The sequence below is a fragment of the Delphinapterus leucas genome, chromosome 1 (assembly GCF_059928025.1).
Source record: "Delphinapterus leucas isolate spDelLeu-1000000601 "Yukka" chromosome 1, BTC_Dleu_Yukka2, whole genome shotgun sequence".
NCBI classification, from domain to species: domain Eukaryota; kingdom Metazoa; phylum Chordata; class Mammalia; order Artiodactyla; family Monodontidae; genus Delphinapterus; species Delphinapterus leucas.
In genome coordinates, this window is record NC_143129.1 from 170560057 (window position 1) to 170574592 (window position 14536).

General features: G+C 49.2%; 2 protein-coding genes across 4 annotated transcripts in view; one reads left to right on the forward strand and one right to left on the reverse strand.

Moving 5' to 3' along the window:
- The window catches only part of AUNIP (aurora kinase A and ninein interacting protein), a 37561-nt gene extending 35429 nt beyond the window's left edge, over positions 1-2132 (forward strand). For both annotated transcript variants that reach the window (XM_022551728.3, XM_089898696.1), the window contains exon 3: positions 4-2132. In XM_022551728.3, coding sequence (XP_022407436.1) covers positions 4-854 — 851 coding nt within the window. In that variant the 3' untranslated portion in view covers positions 855-2132. The remainder of the gene's footprint in view (positions 1-3) is intronic.
- On the reverse strand, positions 2011-13541 carry MTFR1L (mitochondrial fission regulator 1 like). 2 transcript variants are annotated; one of them, XM_022551730.2, is made up of 7 exons: positions 13472-13541; positions 10518-10659; positions 9991-10095; positions 7058-7167; positions 6623-6834; positions 5085-5406; positions 2011-3022 (listed from the first exon to the last, which is right to left on the reverse strand). In XM_022551730.2, the coding sequence occupies exons 2-7, from the start codon at positions 10539-10541 to the stop codon at positions 2917-2919; spliced, it is 879 nt and encodes a 292-aa protein (XP_022407438.1). In that variant the 5' UTR covers positions 10542-10659; positions 13472-13541; the 3' UTR covers positions 2011-2916. The 2 variants fall into 2 exon arrangements, with proteins under 2 accessions (XP_022407438.1, XP_089754840.1); XM_089898714.1 differs by lacking the exon at positions 13472-13541 and having other exon boundaries at positions 5085-5370; positions 10518-13465.
- Between the last annotated feature and the right edge of the window lie 995 nt (positions 13542-14536).

The window sequence follows — 14536 nt, forward strand, 5'->3', positions numbered from 1 at the left end:
TAGGAAAGACAAATGGTGGTGACCAGAGGAGTGTTTCGTCTCACATAGAAAGTCAGACCAACAAAGAATCTAAGGAAGGTGCAACCCAGCTAGACCATCTGATCCAGGGCTTGGGGGATGATTGCATGGCACCCCCTTTAGCCACTTCAACCCCCGCAGACATCCAGGAAGCTAGACTTTCTCCTCAGTCCTTCCAGGCTTCTTACCACCATGGAATAGGAAGCCCATGCGTGACTGTGCTGTCTTTGTTCCAGCCTGATACCTTTGTCTGTGCTGGAGAGAGTAAAGCATCACTGGCCTGTTCCTTCACCCAAGACCTGGAGAGTTCTTGCTTACTGGACCAAAAGGAAGAAGAGGATTCTTCCTGGAAAAGGGAATGGCCTTATGGATCTAAGAAAAAGAACTATCAGAATGTGGAGAGACACAGTAAAACACCTGGGCACAAGGGCCATCAGCTCTTGGATAAGACTAACTTGGAAAAGGTGTCTGCCAAAAGAAACAGGCAGGCCCCCATCCTCCTTCAAACATACCAGGATTCCTGGAGTGGAGCAAACAAAGAAGCAGTGAAACAAAGCCCTTGTCCTATTCCTGTGTTTTCCTGGGACAGCGAAAAGAATGACAAGGACTCCTGGAGTCAGCTTTTCACCGAGGATTCTCAGGGCCAGAGGGTCATTGCCCACAACTCTAGAGCTCCTTTCCGAGATGTAACCAATGACCGAAATCAGGGCTTAGGACAGCTTCTTAACAGCCCTTGGGCTCAGTGCCAGGATAGGACCACTCAGTTAAATCTGCAGACTGATTTGCTCTTTACCCAGGACTCTGAAGGTAATCAAGTTATCAGGCACCAAGTCTAAATGTCTTTGTGAGGGTTTGGTTCCAAAAGTACCTTGAAATGACATATAAGAAAGTATCTTCAGGGGGTGAGTATATTGGAGTAGGGGAATGTAAGATCTTTGTTTTAGAAAGGTCATTCAGGAGAATGATCTTGGGTGGGAGGGAGGCATGGGATGATGCTGTTATTATTGAGCATTTTCTTTGTGTAAATAAAGCAGGTGGCCGCTTGTTGAGACAGTATGATTGGCATCATGCCCCTCCCTGAGGAGGAGGTGGCTGGTATATTCCCTGCATGAGTCTATGGTGAACACTGAGGAGGCAGGGCAGGTGCTCATCTCTCCACTGAAGAGCCTGCTACTCAGCCTGCACAGAGCCACCTCTTTGCCCTTTCAGATGCCTGACTGGGATACTGCTTTTTATGGATGTGTGGTCTTTTAATCTCTGGCTGTAATCTTACCCATGCGACCTAAGCTGTGACCATTATTCTTGACACTTTTTTGAGTGATAAGGCAAATCTCCCAGACCCAGGTGTACAGGGGCAGGGAGGATAGAGAGAGAGGTAGATGATTAGGTAGTTTTGTTATTTTATTTTTGTGGTAACTTTACAGCATTTTAAAGTTATATACTATATGTTTAAACATCTCCCTAAAAAAGGCTGACCTATGTATGTAACGATCTAAATGGGACTATATCATTCTTCTACTACAAGGTGGGAGAGAACTCCCATTGTAAAACAAACTATGAATCCAAATAAATGTTTACAAAGCTGGTGCTGGTAATTAAAACTTACCAATTTTACTTTTGAAAACGCAACTCTGCTGTCATTGCCATGGGTCTGATCTGAACACAAGTCTAATTTGACTTGTGTTCTACTCAAGACATCCACTAGGTGGCAGTTTCCCATGTTGCAGGTGTGGTACCTAAGAGGCTTAAAAATAAGCCTCTGGGGGGCAAGCTTGCAAGTTATAAGAGGGGACCGGCTTTGAGAGGTTAGGGCAAAATCTCTCTGTAAAGAAAGAGATAAGAAGCTCCCTAGGGAAGCCTTCTCTTCTAAAGGCAAGGGGAAGCCAGGAACCTGTTTAAAGAAGTTCATATACCTTAAAATTAATAGAAATTCTATACCTGTGGGAGATACTGGGTGATCACGACTCAGAGATGGACACAGCAAATGCAATCTCTCTCCAAATCCTTCCTTTAATGTCAGGTAGTGCTTCAACCCAAACACACACAGGATACATACTGTAGAGAAAAGGGACCTGAGGGCATCTGAGTCATGCATGGTGTGGTAGGTACAAACCTTGGCCCAATGCAAAGGAGCAGTCAAGGGCCTGGAAGAAGGATGGTACTCTTTCCCATCTCCATTTCTCTTTCCTACTGGACTTACACTAAAGTCCATGGAAGAGAAAGAGCTTTCAATTAGTGGAACCAATGAGGGCCCAGGGCCTTGGAGGGTAGATTTGGTTGTACAGTATTACAAAATATATTTAAGAAAAAACAGCCCAGGCCTCCCAGTAGCCCAAGTGTCAGCTGGTCCAGTGGCTCGACCTCTACATGTAGGTGTTGGACAGAGAAGGGGGAGAGAGTGATTGCTGGGCACTGGTGTCAGTTCATGATGGAGCAGCATAAGATTTTCCCTGCCCTGTGAACATGTACATAAACATAGCCCCCTCCCCTCAGCCCTGCTCTGCTGCAAGGAACTGGCTGAGAGTAAGTGACAGCTGGGCACGAAGTGTTCAGTGAGACCAGTTATGGGGTCTAGTGCAGTGAAGTCAGTCATTCATTTAGGACCTATTTTCACACAGGGGCAAGGAAAAACCAGAAACTTCTATCTCACCCTTTAAACTGGGACATTCCAACCTACACAATTACCTGTAACGTGTCTCAGCTCAAAACAGGCAGCTTCTGCTAAGGTTTGAAGTACAGAAAACATATAATGCAGCTCTTCTCTTAGTCTAAGCTCTAGCTTTTGGCCAGACTGTTGCAGAAGATTTCTAATTGAGAGGCAGAAACATCTGCAGTGAGGAAGGCAGCTATTGAAAGAATTCCAGGAGCATGAGACTGAGTTTGCAGAGCTGAGTGCCATCAGTTTCCTTTTCTACTGATATCTTCTTCCTTCAGCGCAAACTTCCTCCTTAGGACCTCAGAGATAAGGAGGGCTGGGTCTTCCTCCTTCAATAAACTCCGGTTCCTAGAGACACAATAATAGCTTGTATTTATTGAGTACTTACTCTGCCCTGGGCAGTGTTTTGTGTGTTGGAATGCAATCTCATTTAATCCTCACAACACTCTTATGAGGTAGGAGCTACTACAATCCTTTTACAGATGAGGAAACTGAAGCACACTGAGGTTATGAATTTACCCAAAGTCATTAGTCACTCAGTAAGTGGTGAATCCACAGTTCAAAACCAAGCTTGCTGGTTACAAATCTCATCTCTTAACTAGACATGGCTTTGCTGTTTCCTAAAATGGCTACAAAATGTGGGCAAACCTGTTGGTATTGGCCTGTGGTGGCTAAGCTTCTGCTCCCACCTTCTGGCCCTATCTTTTCTTAGTAGCATTTCCCCAGGTCAGCAGGGGAAATGACTGATGACTCTTGGCTTTTCTGACATTTATTCGTTCTGGGGAAAAGGTGTGCTGAGGATTTACTATTACCTCAGCTCCCTGTCAGGGAAACTGAGAGGTTTTTTATAAGCAATCCAGAATTTATAGTAAAATGTTCACATCATAAGGGACCCGTGGGAATAAAACCAGTTTCAGATTAGGGTAGGTTCAAATTACCTGATAACATCAGGTATTTTCCTGGAAAATAGTTGCTTGAAATTCTAGTGAACTCTTACATACATACATCCTCATGAAAGCATTTTATTGGTCATTATGCTAGATGTAAAGGCCAAGATTGATTATTAAACCTTGAAAACAAAAAGAGGAACTGCCTTCAGTCTGTCACATTTCTGAACCCTGAAGATGGTGCTACTTTCCCGTTCTTAGTCATCAAGCCAGCTCCTTAGTCATCAACCCCCAGCTCCTTCTATCAACAAAGGAGGAAAGGGCCCAGGACACAAGTGAGAGGAAGGGCTTGGCAGTAGGGGGTCACAGATCTAATATGGTACAAGAGGCAGGTATAAGAAAGTTGGAGAGTCCAATCTATAAAACATTGACCAGAAGAAAAAGGCTCAGTGTGGCCCCAAAGCAGCGGCAGCAGCTGAATTTGGGAATACAGGAGACCAAAGAACTGCGGGTCCGTATGGCCAGAGAAGGAAGGTAAAAGTAACCTTCCTACAGAATCGACTACCAGGACCCTTGTCTAGTTTTCAGAAGAAAGTGGGGCCACAAAGGGATCCTTGTGCGAGGTGAGTCACTATTCCTTTAAGAGGAACTTCGTCAGCTCAGGAGACAGCCCTCACCTCCCCACCCCACAAAACAGCTTTTTAACTGCATTAACAAATACAGCTGCACATCTGGCCTCTGGATTTTGAGGTCTGGATGTCAAGTATTTCAATGCCCAGGAACCTGCATTTGAATAAGCTCTTCTGGTATGTCCTGTGCGGTAGGGAAACACTGCAAGGTGGTGACTCCCTCAGGCTGGAGCTCTAGGGCTTCTCTGCTAGATGAGTTTCTCATGGTAGGTATTTCCCACATCCCCTTACACTGACATCAGAAACTCCTAGAGCTCTACTCCTTGGGGGTTCTGCTTTGTTAAGTTTAAGGTGTATTTTTTTAAATACATCTGAGCAATTCTGATAGGCAGCCAGGTTTAGGAACTACCTAGGAGTCTCAAAAGCCTTGTTCGTAAATCTCTGAATTTGCAGGGCTGGTTTGAATAATGGACCACTGTGTTTAAAGGAAATGTTCCTTTCACCAAATAAGTCTACTTTTTTGAGATACTAAAATAACTATTATGCAATTATGTTTTGAAGGGTGGGGCATGGGGACACTTGTCACTAGCAGTATGAAAACTGAAGTGGTGAAGCCCCTCTGGGGGACAGAAGCTGGATTAGATGAGCCTTCTTGTAAAATCCCTATTAGTCTAACAACATTTGGTTGGGTTAGGTCACCCCAACCAAATGTAAAGTGTTGCTCTTTCCTCAAACTGGGGACCCAGGCATGAGCAAGCAGGCAGCAAGCTTTGTGAATGAAATAACACATGACTACTATTGAGGACTTACTATGTAAGTACTTTCTATTAGATAATTGGCCACAGGCAACTTAAACAATAAACAGATCATCACAGCTCCTTATAATATACTTACAGATCTTGGCTCTGCTTCACCCGGTGAAAGTCCTTTAGGATACCCATCATATCTGCAAAGCTGCTGGCCTTGGACAGAGAGACGCAGTCATCTTCTTCAGACGAGCTGCAGGTAGCCTTGTGTTCTGGTTTGCAACATTCAGGGCTGGCAGAACAAAGCAGGGGGACTGATGGAAGCTCAGGGACCTCTACCTCGGTCTCCTCGGTGATGTCACTAATGACAAAGGAAGTTGTAGAGTGGAATGAGGATCCAAAACAAGGTAAGGGAGAAGAGACATTTGAACTTCCTGGAGATAAGAAATCTGGCGTTAATGAAGCCGAAGCTGAAAGAGAAAACAATAGGCATGGATGGACATTGGGGCTAAAATACAGCAGTTACATCTCCCTGCAAGCACTGCCTACCAAACATTCATTTCCTACACTGACACCATGACATCCTGGGTTCCTCCACTACCTTCCCCTCTCAGGATCTCAAGAAGATGTAGCAGTACTGGGCTCTTCCAGTGTTCCAGGAGGGCAGAAGAAAACCACCCCATAAGGGCCTTGCCTCCTAAAAGCTCCCATTCTGCAGTGGGCTGTGGAGTGACAGCACTCTTTAGACTGAAGCAACAGTGCAGAACCAAGGCCTGAATTTGTCCTTTTCTCTAACTAGGCCAGTGCTTCTGACTGTGCTCCTTTGAATCCAGCTATCTGTGACTGAAAGAATTGTTCTGAAGCAAAAAACCAGAGTGGTGATGGTCCTCCTAGTGCCCAGATTTTAATGGATAGAATTTCCTCAATTTCTAAGTTTCTAGGGAACATTCTAGGGACAAAAAAGTAGCCAACAAATATAAATGGAAAATTCAGGTCCATTTCCTCTATAAAACTGCCATATGAGGGAATTAGATACATGAAGATTTCCAAGAGAACACCGTGATTTTTATGTGTTCTACCAACTGACAAGGTTTGGGAGCTATGACTACGAGTCAGTGAGGAGCAAAACAGTGAGAATGGGAGGAATATGAGGGTTAAACACTGAGCACCTTGGGAGAGATCCACCTGTTAGTATTTCCTGCATCTGGTCATCCCATTCATTTCCAGTGGTTCTGCCTTAACTGCAGACAGAAAGGTGGAGGAATGGGTGGAGGGTCTCTGCTGGAAAAGGCGAGGAAAGGGGAGATAGGTGCTTACAAAGAGGAATGTCTCTTAGTTGTAGGGAATGCTTATTTCTCATATTGAAAAGGAAAGCCATGAGCGCTCATGGAAGACATGATCTTAAAGACACTTGGAAGAGAGTGTTGGTTTTTGTGGCCAAGGTGGGGAATCTGCCTGGGGCCCCAGGTTAAGTGAAGATTTTGTTCCTAACCCAACCAGTCAGCCCCAAAATGGCTGACGGAAACGATCCAAAGATTGTAACAGGCTAGCCAGGCCTCATGGCAACCTCAGAGCCCTAGGCCCAAACACCCCTGAACCAAGGACCATCCTTATCCCTATCCTGTCCAAAAGCTAAGCAAAAAGGAACAGCCTGCTACATCCTGGTCCTAGCTCAGGGGCTCTTACCTGCATCAGCTGCCACTATTTTAGCAATCTGGCTGCGCAGGTGGCTCAGCTCCTCCTGCAGCTCTGTGGTGCGGCTGAGGGCTGGCAGGGCTGGCTTCTTAAAGGCCAGGAGCCTCTCCTCCGACCCACGGAGGTTGGGCACTGAGGCATTGCGCTGAATGACGATCAGAGGGCTGGGCTTCCAGGTGTGCCTCAGGGGGCGTGTATCACTCCTGGACCAGGGAAAGACAGTGTGTCAGAGAGAGCGGGCCACTGCACTGCTTCCAAAATTCCTTCAACCACTCCTACACGAGTAATACAGCCAGGTTCTGCTCCCACTCTGAGCCCACAGCTCTCATTCCTGTTGCCCGCCACCTCTCACTCTTCCTGCTGCCTACCACCTCATCTGGGAAGAAGCTTTTCATTCCCCAGTCGGCAGGCTGTTGCCTCCACTACCTGACCCGGGCATAAGTCTCCTCTTCATCCGCAGCAATCCAGGCGATGTCAGCCAGAGTAGGGACTGGGGGCACATCCCTCAGACAGAGGTCAGAGATGTTGGGCAGGGTCTGTAGGGAAGCAAAATTCATCAACATTTACTGCCTTCACGATGAAACAACTGGAGACTGAGCAAAATACAAAGGAGGAACACCTAATGTGTAGGGAAGTCTTCGTAGAGGAGGTCCCAGTTGGAAATAGCTTGACTAAGAGGCCAGAAGCAAGAGTCTGTGAAATTACAAGTAATTCAGCATGGCTGGAACTGGATTGGTGGGGTGGGGAGTTGGGAGAGACTGGAAAGTGAATTAGGAGCTTGATTCTAAGATCAATAATGAGCCACTGGAAGATTGAGTAAGTAAGGATCAGATTTGAGGTTTTAAAAGATTACTCTGGCTACTGGATGGGAAGGTACAGAGACCAGTCATGAGCCTGTTGTATCCTCCAAGCAAAGCACGGTGGCCAAGAGCAGGGATGGGACCTGTTTTTATATACAATGTTTTACTGGAAAAATGGTCATACCCATTTGTTTAAGTATCATCTGTGGTGGCTTTTAAGCTATAACAGCAGAAGTAAGTAGTTATAATGGAGAGCAGTATGGCTCAGAGCCTAAAATACTGGGTTGGCCAAGAAGTTAGTTCGGTGTTTTTTTTTTTTTAATTTATTTATTTTTTGGCTGTGTTGGTCTTTGTTGCTTTGCGTGGGCTTTCTCTAGTTGTGGTGAGTGGGGGCTACTCTTCGTTGTGGTGCGCAGGTTTCTCATTGTCGTGGCTTCTCTCGTTGCAGAGCACGGGCTCTAGGCGCGCGGGCTTCAGTAGTTGTGGCACGTGGGCTCAGCAGCTGTGGCTCACAGGCTCTAGAGTGCAGGCTCAGTAGTTGTGGCGCACGGGCTTAGTTGCTCCGCGGCATGTGGGACCTTCCAGGGCCAGGGATCGAACCTGTGTCCCCTGCATTAGCAGGCAGATTCTTAACCGCTGTGCCACCAGGGAAGCCCTAGTTCAGTTTTAAGTAAAAAATAAATGACATTTTTCATTTTCACCAAGAACGTATTGAATGTATTCACTAACCCAATGAACTTTTTGGCCAAACTAATATTTACTCTCTGGCTCTCTGCTGACACCTGGCTAGAGCAAAAGGGTCTTCAGTGGTACTGGCCAGAGTTACTTTTTAACAGAGATGCCCGCGGCCTAAGAGTGTCTTGCCTTCTGGTTGTGAGAATACAGGTGCAAGGACATGGACAATCTGTTACAGCAACAGAAAATTTCTCCTGGCAAGCTCCTTACAACACCTTTGTAGCTAACTGGGATCTACATGTTAAGGCAACAAACACTGTTAGAAGCAAACTTGATAATCTGACTATTTAGATTTAAATAAAAAAATTATACAAAAGGAATCATAATGTAACTCCTTAAATTGCTCCTTCACCCAAATGAACAACTAGGGAACAGAGAGACTGAGTGACACCATGTTAAATGAAAAATTAGGAAGGTTCAACTATGTACTTACTGATTACAACAAAGAAAGAACCATGCATTTAGAAAAAGATGGAAAAGAACTACACTAAAACATTAACAGTTATTGTGCCATGACTGTGTGATTATAGGTAATTTGTTTCCCTTTCTCCTTTTTTACTTTTCATAATTTAATATTTTTATATGGGTAAATTAAAGAATAATAAATCAGCAAGATTCCCTTCAAATATTTAAAGTAATCAATTTACAACAAATCTAGAGATAATTTCTCAAAAATCCACCTATACATGAGTTAAATTCAGATGTTTCTGTTATAGACTGTTTGGTAGGTAGATCAGGAGTTGATAGCTCTGGCTTTTTGATAGGGAACCTGGGTCTCACAGGAGTGAAGTGATACTCCAGGGTTACAGAGGAAGACTTGCACTGACCCAGGAGCTAATGCTAAGATGGGCCATTTAGGGGAAGCCTCCATCTGCTTTCCTTGATTAGCCAGAGTGCTCCTCTGCTATTGGCAATTAAATGAGTTAACATATATATAAAGTAATTAGCACAGAGCCTGGCACATTGTATGGGCTCAGTAAATGTTAGCTAGTATTACTAATACTACTCCTGCTCCGTGGGAGCCCGTGCCCTTGATCATCTCTGCCCAGCAGCGTGCAGGCAAAGGACTGGAGGGGCTACAGCCGAACGTGGGGGCAACCCTGACAGACTCACACTCCCTAGCTGTCCTTCCCTTTGCTCCTGATGCTTAAGGCAGCTAGGGCCACTTCCTGCCCTACACAGTAACTGGCAATCTGGGTCAAGGGACAACACCCCCGCAACCCATTCCTGACTAATACCAACCCTGACACCAATTCAGAGACTCCAGATCAAGCTCCTACACAGACTTTGCAGCTCAGCCATGTGACATACAAACTCAGCTCCTTCATTTTTGTTTCGCCCTGGGCCCACATCCTTTCAGGCATATATTTCTGTCTCCTTTGTGTAGGCAGAAAGCTGAAGTATCTCTTTTGTGTCCCAGCTCCCCAAATGCACACACCTTAACCATCTATCCTGGAGCTGATGCTTAACCATTAGCTCTCAGAGGGAGGCAGCTGAGACTAATAAATGTTACTTAGCTTTCCACTGCACGAGGGGTCTTACTCACTTGGGCCAGACAAGAATCTGTGCTGCAGAGTGGGTACTAAAGGCCCCCTAGGCACAGAGGTGAGACTGAAATAGCCCAGTAAAGGAATGGCTAGACTTGGCCAGAAGGAAGAGGATGGGGCATAATGGCCTCAGGGAAACACTGAAAATAGGTAGCTAGAAGAAGTGACCAGGAAAGCAACCTGCCTTGGCAACGCCAAGGAGTCTGGGGCACAGAAGCAGCACCAGCCTCCCATACACTCTGAGCCTCTACTCTGCCTGCCCTTCCAGCTCACTTACCTCAAAGGATGCCCGGGGACATGGCTTCAGGGGCAGGTTGGTCCCGATTCTTCTCACTACACTTCGAGCAGCCCCATGCGGCTTGTTTTGCCAGATCGGGATGGTCTAGAGCAGAAAGAGACAGGGACAGCCACAACCTCAGAGAACATCAACTACTGTCCCCATCCTCTCCCCCTGTCCCCTTTAGCAGGGGCCAACCTTCACCTTGGCCAGCCACCTAAGGGGACACCTGCTGCTGTCGAGGCACAGTCAATGCTGGGAGGGTCCAGTGAAAGGGTGAGGGATTAGCCGGGTGTAGGGATCAGCCAGGCTGCCCTCCCTTCCCTCTGCACAGAATGACGGAAACACATTGACTCCTTAACTGCCCCAAGATCATAGTTGGTTCTGCCTTGGGGGAGGGGATGGAAGGGAGGACCCTTCAATTCCAGGCCTGGGTTGGGGAAGAATTAACTTGAGAATCTCAGAACTGCAGCAGGTCCAGTGCTTAACCTTCCCCACCACACCCTTGCCCTGGGAATGCCCCTTACCACACTGGCTTCCATTCCTGACATTTCGACTGGCTCCTGCACTTGAAGGACAAGGCAGCCACAGGGCAGCTCTGGAGGCTTGGGGACGCAGGAGGCGTGACGCCTTCATATCAGGCCATCTTAAGGAACCAGACTCCTCTTCCTGTGAAAGACCCCCCACAGGGGACTCAGTGGCCACCACACAAGCCCCACAAAACCAGGCCCTGCAGAGCCATGACTAACACTGAGGCTTCTCTGACATTTCACAGGGGGAGAAAACCAGCCGAAGAGGCTTCCCTCACCCAACAACAAATCCAGACCCTTAAAGGTTCTATTTCAGATTCGCTATACGAGCTTGGCCAACCCTGGGAGCCTTCCTGAGCCCTTAGGTTTTCTGAGGCAAAACTTCTGAAGAATATATATGTATAACTGAATCACTGTGCTGTACACCAGAAACATGACATTGTAAATCAACTATAATAAAAAAAAATTTTTTTAAGTTGATAAGAGAAAACAACAAGCAAACTTCTTAAGATGTAAACAGAACCCTTTGGAAGTTAAAAAAGCTCATGGGAAAGCCAGAGTTATAGGTACCATCCAAACCCAACATTCATTCCTGGGGATAAGATGTAAAAAGGCCAGCATGTGCCACCCAGCCTAGCGCTGCTGGGCCCCCATAAGGGGAAGAGGTAAAACAGACAACAGTACAAAGAACAGCCAACCACCAGTAGCCAAACCGTCTACTGGGCTACAGGGGAAAAGAGCCAAGTGTTTATCCTGGCTCAGCCATCTACTGGCTTAGTAGCCATAGGCAAGTCACATGACCTTTCTGAATGTTGGTTTCTCCATCTGTAAAAAGATGACAGGAAGAGCTGCCACTCTAAGTTACCTTAAGAGTCAATCAGTGAAACGGGATTTTAAAGTACTTAATGAACTGTTAAAGCAAGACACAGATGGGTGGAGTTGCTGCTGACTGGATTCCTCACAGCTGCCCTTGCATGGTGAGCAGCTGCAGTCAGTGAGCTCATTCAGTCCCTTGTTCATCCAACACCAACAACTCACTCTGTGGCAGGCCCTGTGCTGGGCACTGTAGGGGCTATGGAAGGAGTAAGACACAGCCATGCTCTCAGGGAACTCATACTCTAGCCGAGAGACAGGACCTGAATACATAATTCTAGCGGAGGCTGAATATCACTGCTGAGGAAAGGCACACCAGGCAGGTGGCCAGGTGAGTTCAGTCCCCGGCCCCAAGGCCCCAAGGTGACTTCAGAGGGGGTAAGAAGGGAAGGGAAACAGCAACACCACCACAGGTCTAGGAAAGGAATGTGAAGAGATATGTAAAGAGCAGAGTATGGTAAGGCCGCAAAGGTAGATGGTGGGGGGCGGGGCGGGGTGTTCAAAGGCTGGGAATGCCCTGGGTAAGAAGTCACTGGGGAGCCAAGGGCAGCCTCTGAAGAGGGGCTGGGCTGCGCTGACCGAAGCAGCTCTTTCTGGAAACCTCCCTTGGAGGGTCTCTCTTCTACCGCTAGGAGAGGAAGTATCACTCACTCACTTTACGATACATGAGGAAAAGAAGCTAGAGAGAGGAAGGGACTGGTTTAAGGTCACTCAGTGGTCACGGCAGTAGAAAGTCTGCAGACCCTGCTGCCTCCTGCACGGGCTCCATCTTCTCAGCCAATTCAAGCCTTTTATCAAAGTCCTTTTGTGTGCCAGGCTCTTTGCTGAATTTCAGTGGCTGCCACAAGCTCCATACAACACTGTTTCCCTGTGTTTCTCACTTTAGTCACTGCAGCCACTTCCTCTCCAAACTTACCTCCAAACTCAGCTGGGCCTAACCCTCACACGACAGCCAGGGGAATCTCTCTAGAACACAGTGCTAATCACATCCCTGCCATGCTTCAAACCCCCCTATGCTTGCTAGAGCCAAGAGGATAACGTCTAGACTCCTCAGCATGGCCAGCAGGCCGTCCCCAATCAGGCCCAACCTCATCTTTCTCTGCCCTGTGTACCCAACTCCCCGCAGCCTACAAGGCCTGTCCACTCCGGTCCCTGCACACTTCACAGCCACACCTGCTTTCGCCTTGCCCTCCAGCCACGCTGGCCTTGTCCACACTATTGCCTCTGCTCGAAACACCAGCACCCCCTTCTCCAAGCTCATCCTTAATCATTTCTGGAGCTCAACTCGAGCATCGCCTCCCCTTCCCCGCCCGGCACCCCGCGTTTCCGTCGAGCAGCAGTAACTAGGTAACGGTGTGCTGTGCAGTTTGTCCGAAGGGCGGGGACTTCCCAAGCACAGCCCAGCGCTCGCTCAGTACACAGCAGGCACTCGAGCATTTGTTCAATTAAGACACGGAGCAACGAGAACGCCGACTTAGCCTTGAACCCTCCACAAGCGTCTGGCTAGAAGACGCCCCCAGCTCGCTGGCCGCGCCGGCTGGTTCCCACCACCTCTGCGCGCGCACTGCCCCTTCCGACGCTGCTGCCCCAGTGTTTACACGCGGTCCCCCGCCGGAGACGCAGCGCCTCCCGAGCGGGCCTGGCCGCATCACCCCGGTCCCCGCCGAGATCGCCGCGCTCAGCGCAGTTCTGCGCCGGGGGAGCCGCCGCGGGGACCTTGCCCGGGACACGCCTCCCCTCCCCCGCAACAGCCCGACCCGACAGGGCCAAGGTCGGCCAAGTTTTCGCCGCAGCTCGGGCGGCCCTTGGACCCACAGGCCCGGGGCCGGGTCCCGGAAGGAGCGAGGAGGCGGCAGAAACGAGAAGCCTCTGGTGCAGCTGGGTGACTCGGGCGAGCAACTGCCCCTGGGGACTCAGTTTCCCCCCTGACATAGTGAGGCGGACGACACGGGCTCCCGCGAGAACCGGCGCGGGCACAGCAGCCGCGGGCACCGCACAGCGCCCGGCACTAGGCCGCGCGACAGCCGGGCCGGAAGGCCGCGCTCCCGCTCCGAGGCGGCGCTCGGACCTAGTCTCACCTCACACTGCAGCTCCGGACTCACTCACCTCACGGCCCCTCCTACCACAGCGGGCCGCCCAGCCTCAACCGCCCTCACTTCCGCTGACCCGCCCCCCGGAAGCGATCCCTAGCAGCTGCGCACCGAGCCGCGGCGGCGCTCGCCCTCGGAAGGCGGGCCCTGCTGGGGGCGGGGCGAGCGAGGGCTCTGCGGGGGAGGGGCGGCGCACTTGCCGATCCCGAGGGAGGAGGCACGCCCACCCGAGGCCGCGACCCCGCCTGTCAAAGCCCTGGGGAAAAGCTGATTGCGCTTGGAGATGCCTGAGGCCTGCCTGGTCTCATCCGCCCCTGGTCTCGGCCTCCTTGGCGCTCTCCGCGCTTAGTCCCGAAGCGACTTCTGGAAGGGGTCTGAGTTGCTATTCGGCCCCCCAATTGATCGGTGACTGCTGTCCCCACCCCTAGTGCAAACTTCAGAATCCTCCCTCTGGCGTTCAAGGCCCCAGACTTACTGCTTGGTTGCCTCATCTCGCCCTGGTGCCTTCACAGTTCATGCTTCCCAGCCAAGACCCTCTACGGTCTTCTCTGCAGCAAGAATGCGCCTCTTCTCTGACTCCTGCCCTCCAGTGCTTTGTAGCTTTCTTTTATTTTAGCCTTTATGTCTCTCTCTCTCTCTCTCTCTCACACACACACACACACACATACACACACGGTACAGTGAGTTGGTTGATCAGATGGGTAGATTGATGGGGAAAGACACCAGAGGCATTGCGAAAGAGACCCACATTCCTTCCAGTCTCACTCACCCACTCCCTCTTCGTGCTCAAACCTCCAGGGTCCTGTCTCCACGGCATCCAGGCCTGGGTCACATGCCCTCCTCTGACTTCAGCACGTGGCTGTGCCTGGCTCCCAGGCTGCAGTTTTTTGGGCTCAAAGCTTGCAAGTCCTAGCTGCCAGGGACAGATGGGCTTCATGGCGGGGAGAACCTGTGCAGTCACACAGGCCTCATGCTCAGACTGACTCGTTCTTGCTTTAATGCCCTGTTGTTGACCTCTTGAAATTAACAAAATAGTTTTCTTCAACAGGGCCC

Bases quoted from the DNA above. Each gene is read 5' to 3' on its own strand.
- MTFR1L (XM_022551730.2), bottom strand. From the start codon at position 10,541: ATGTCAGGAATGGAAGCCAGTGTG. The intron at 7,168-9,990 runs GTAAGTGAGCTG...GCTTCCCTACAG, and splicing joins GTCCCCGGGCATCCTTTGAG to ACCCTGCCCAACATCTCTGA. The intron at 6,835-7,057 runs GTAGTGGAGGCA...TCCCTGGTCCAG, and splicing joins GAGACTTATGCCCGGGTCAG to GAGTGATACACGCCCCCTGA.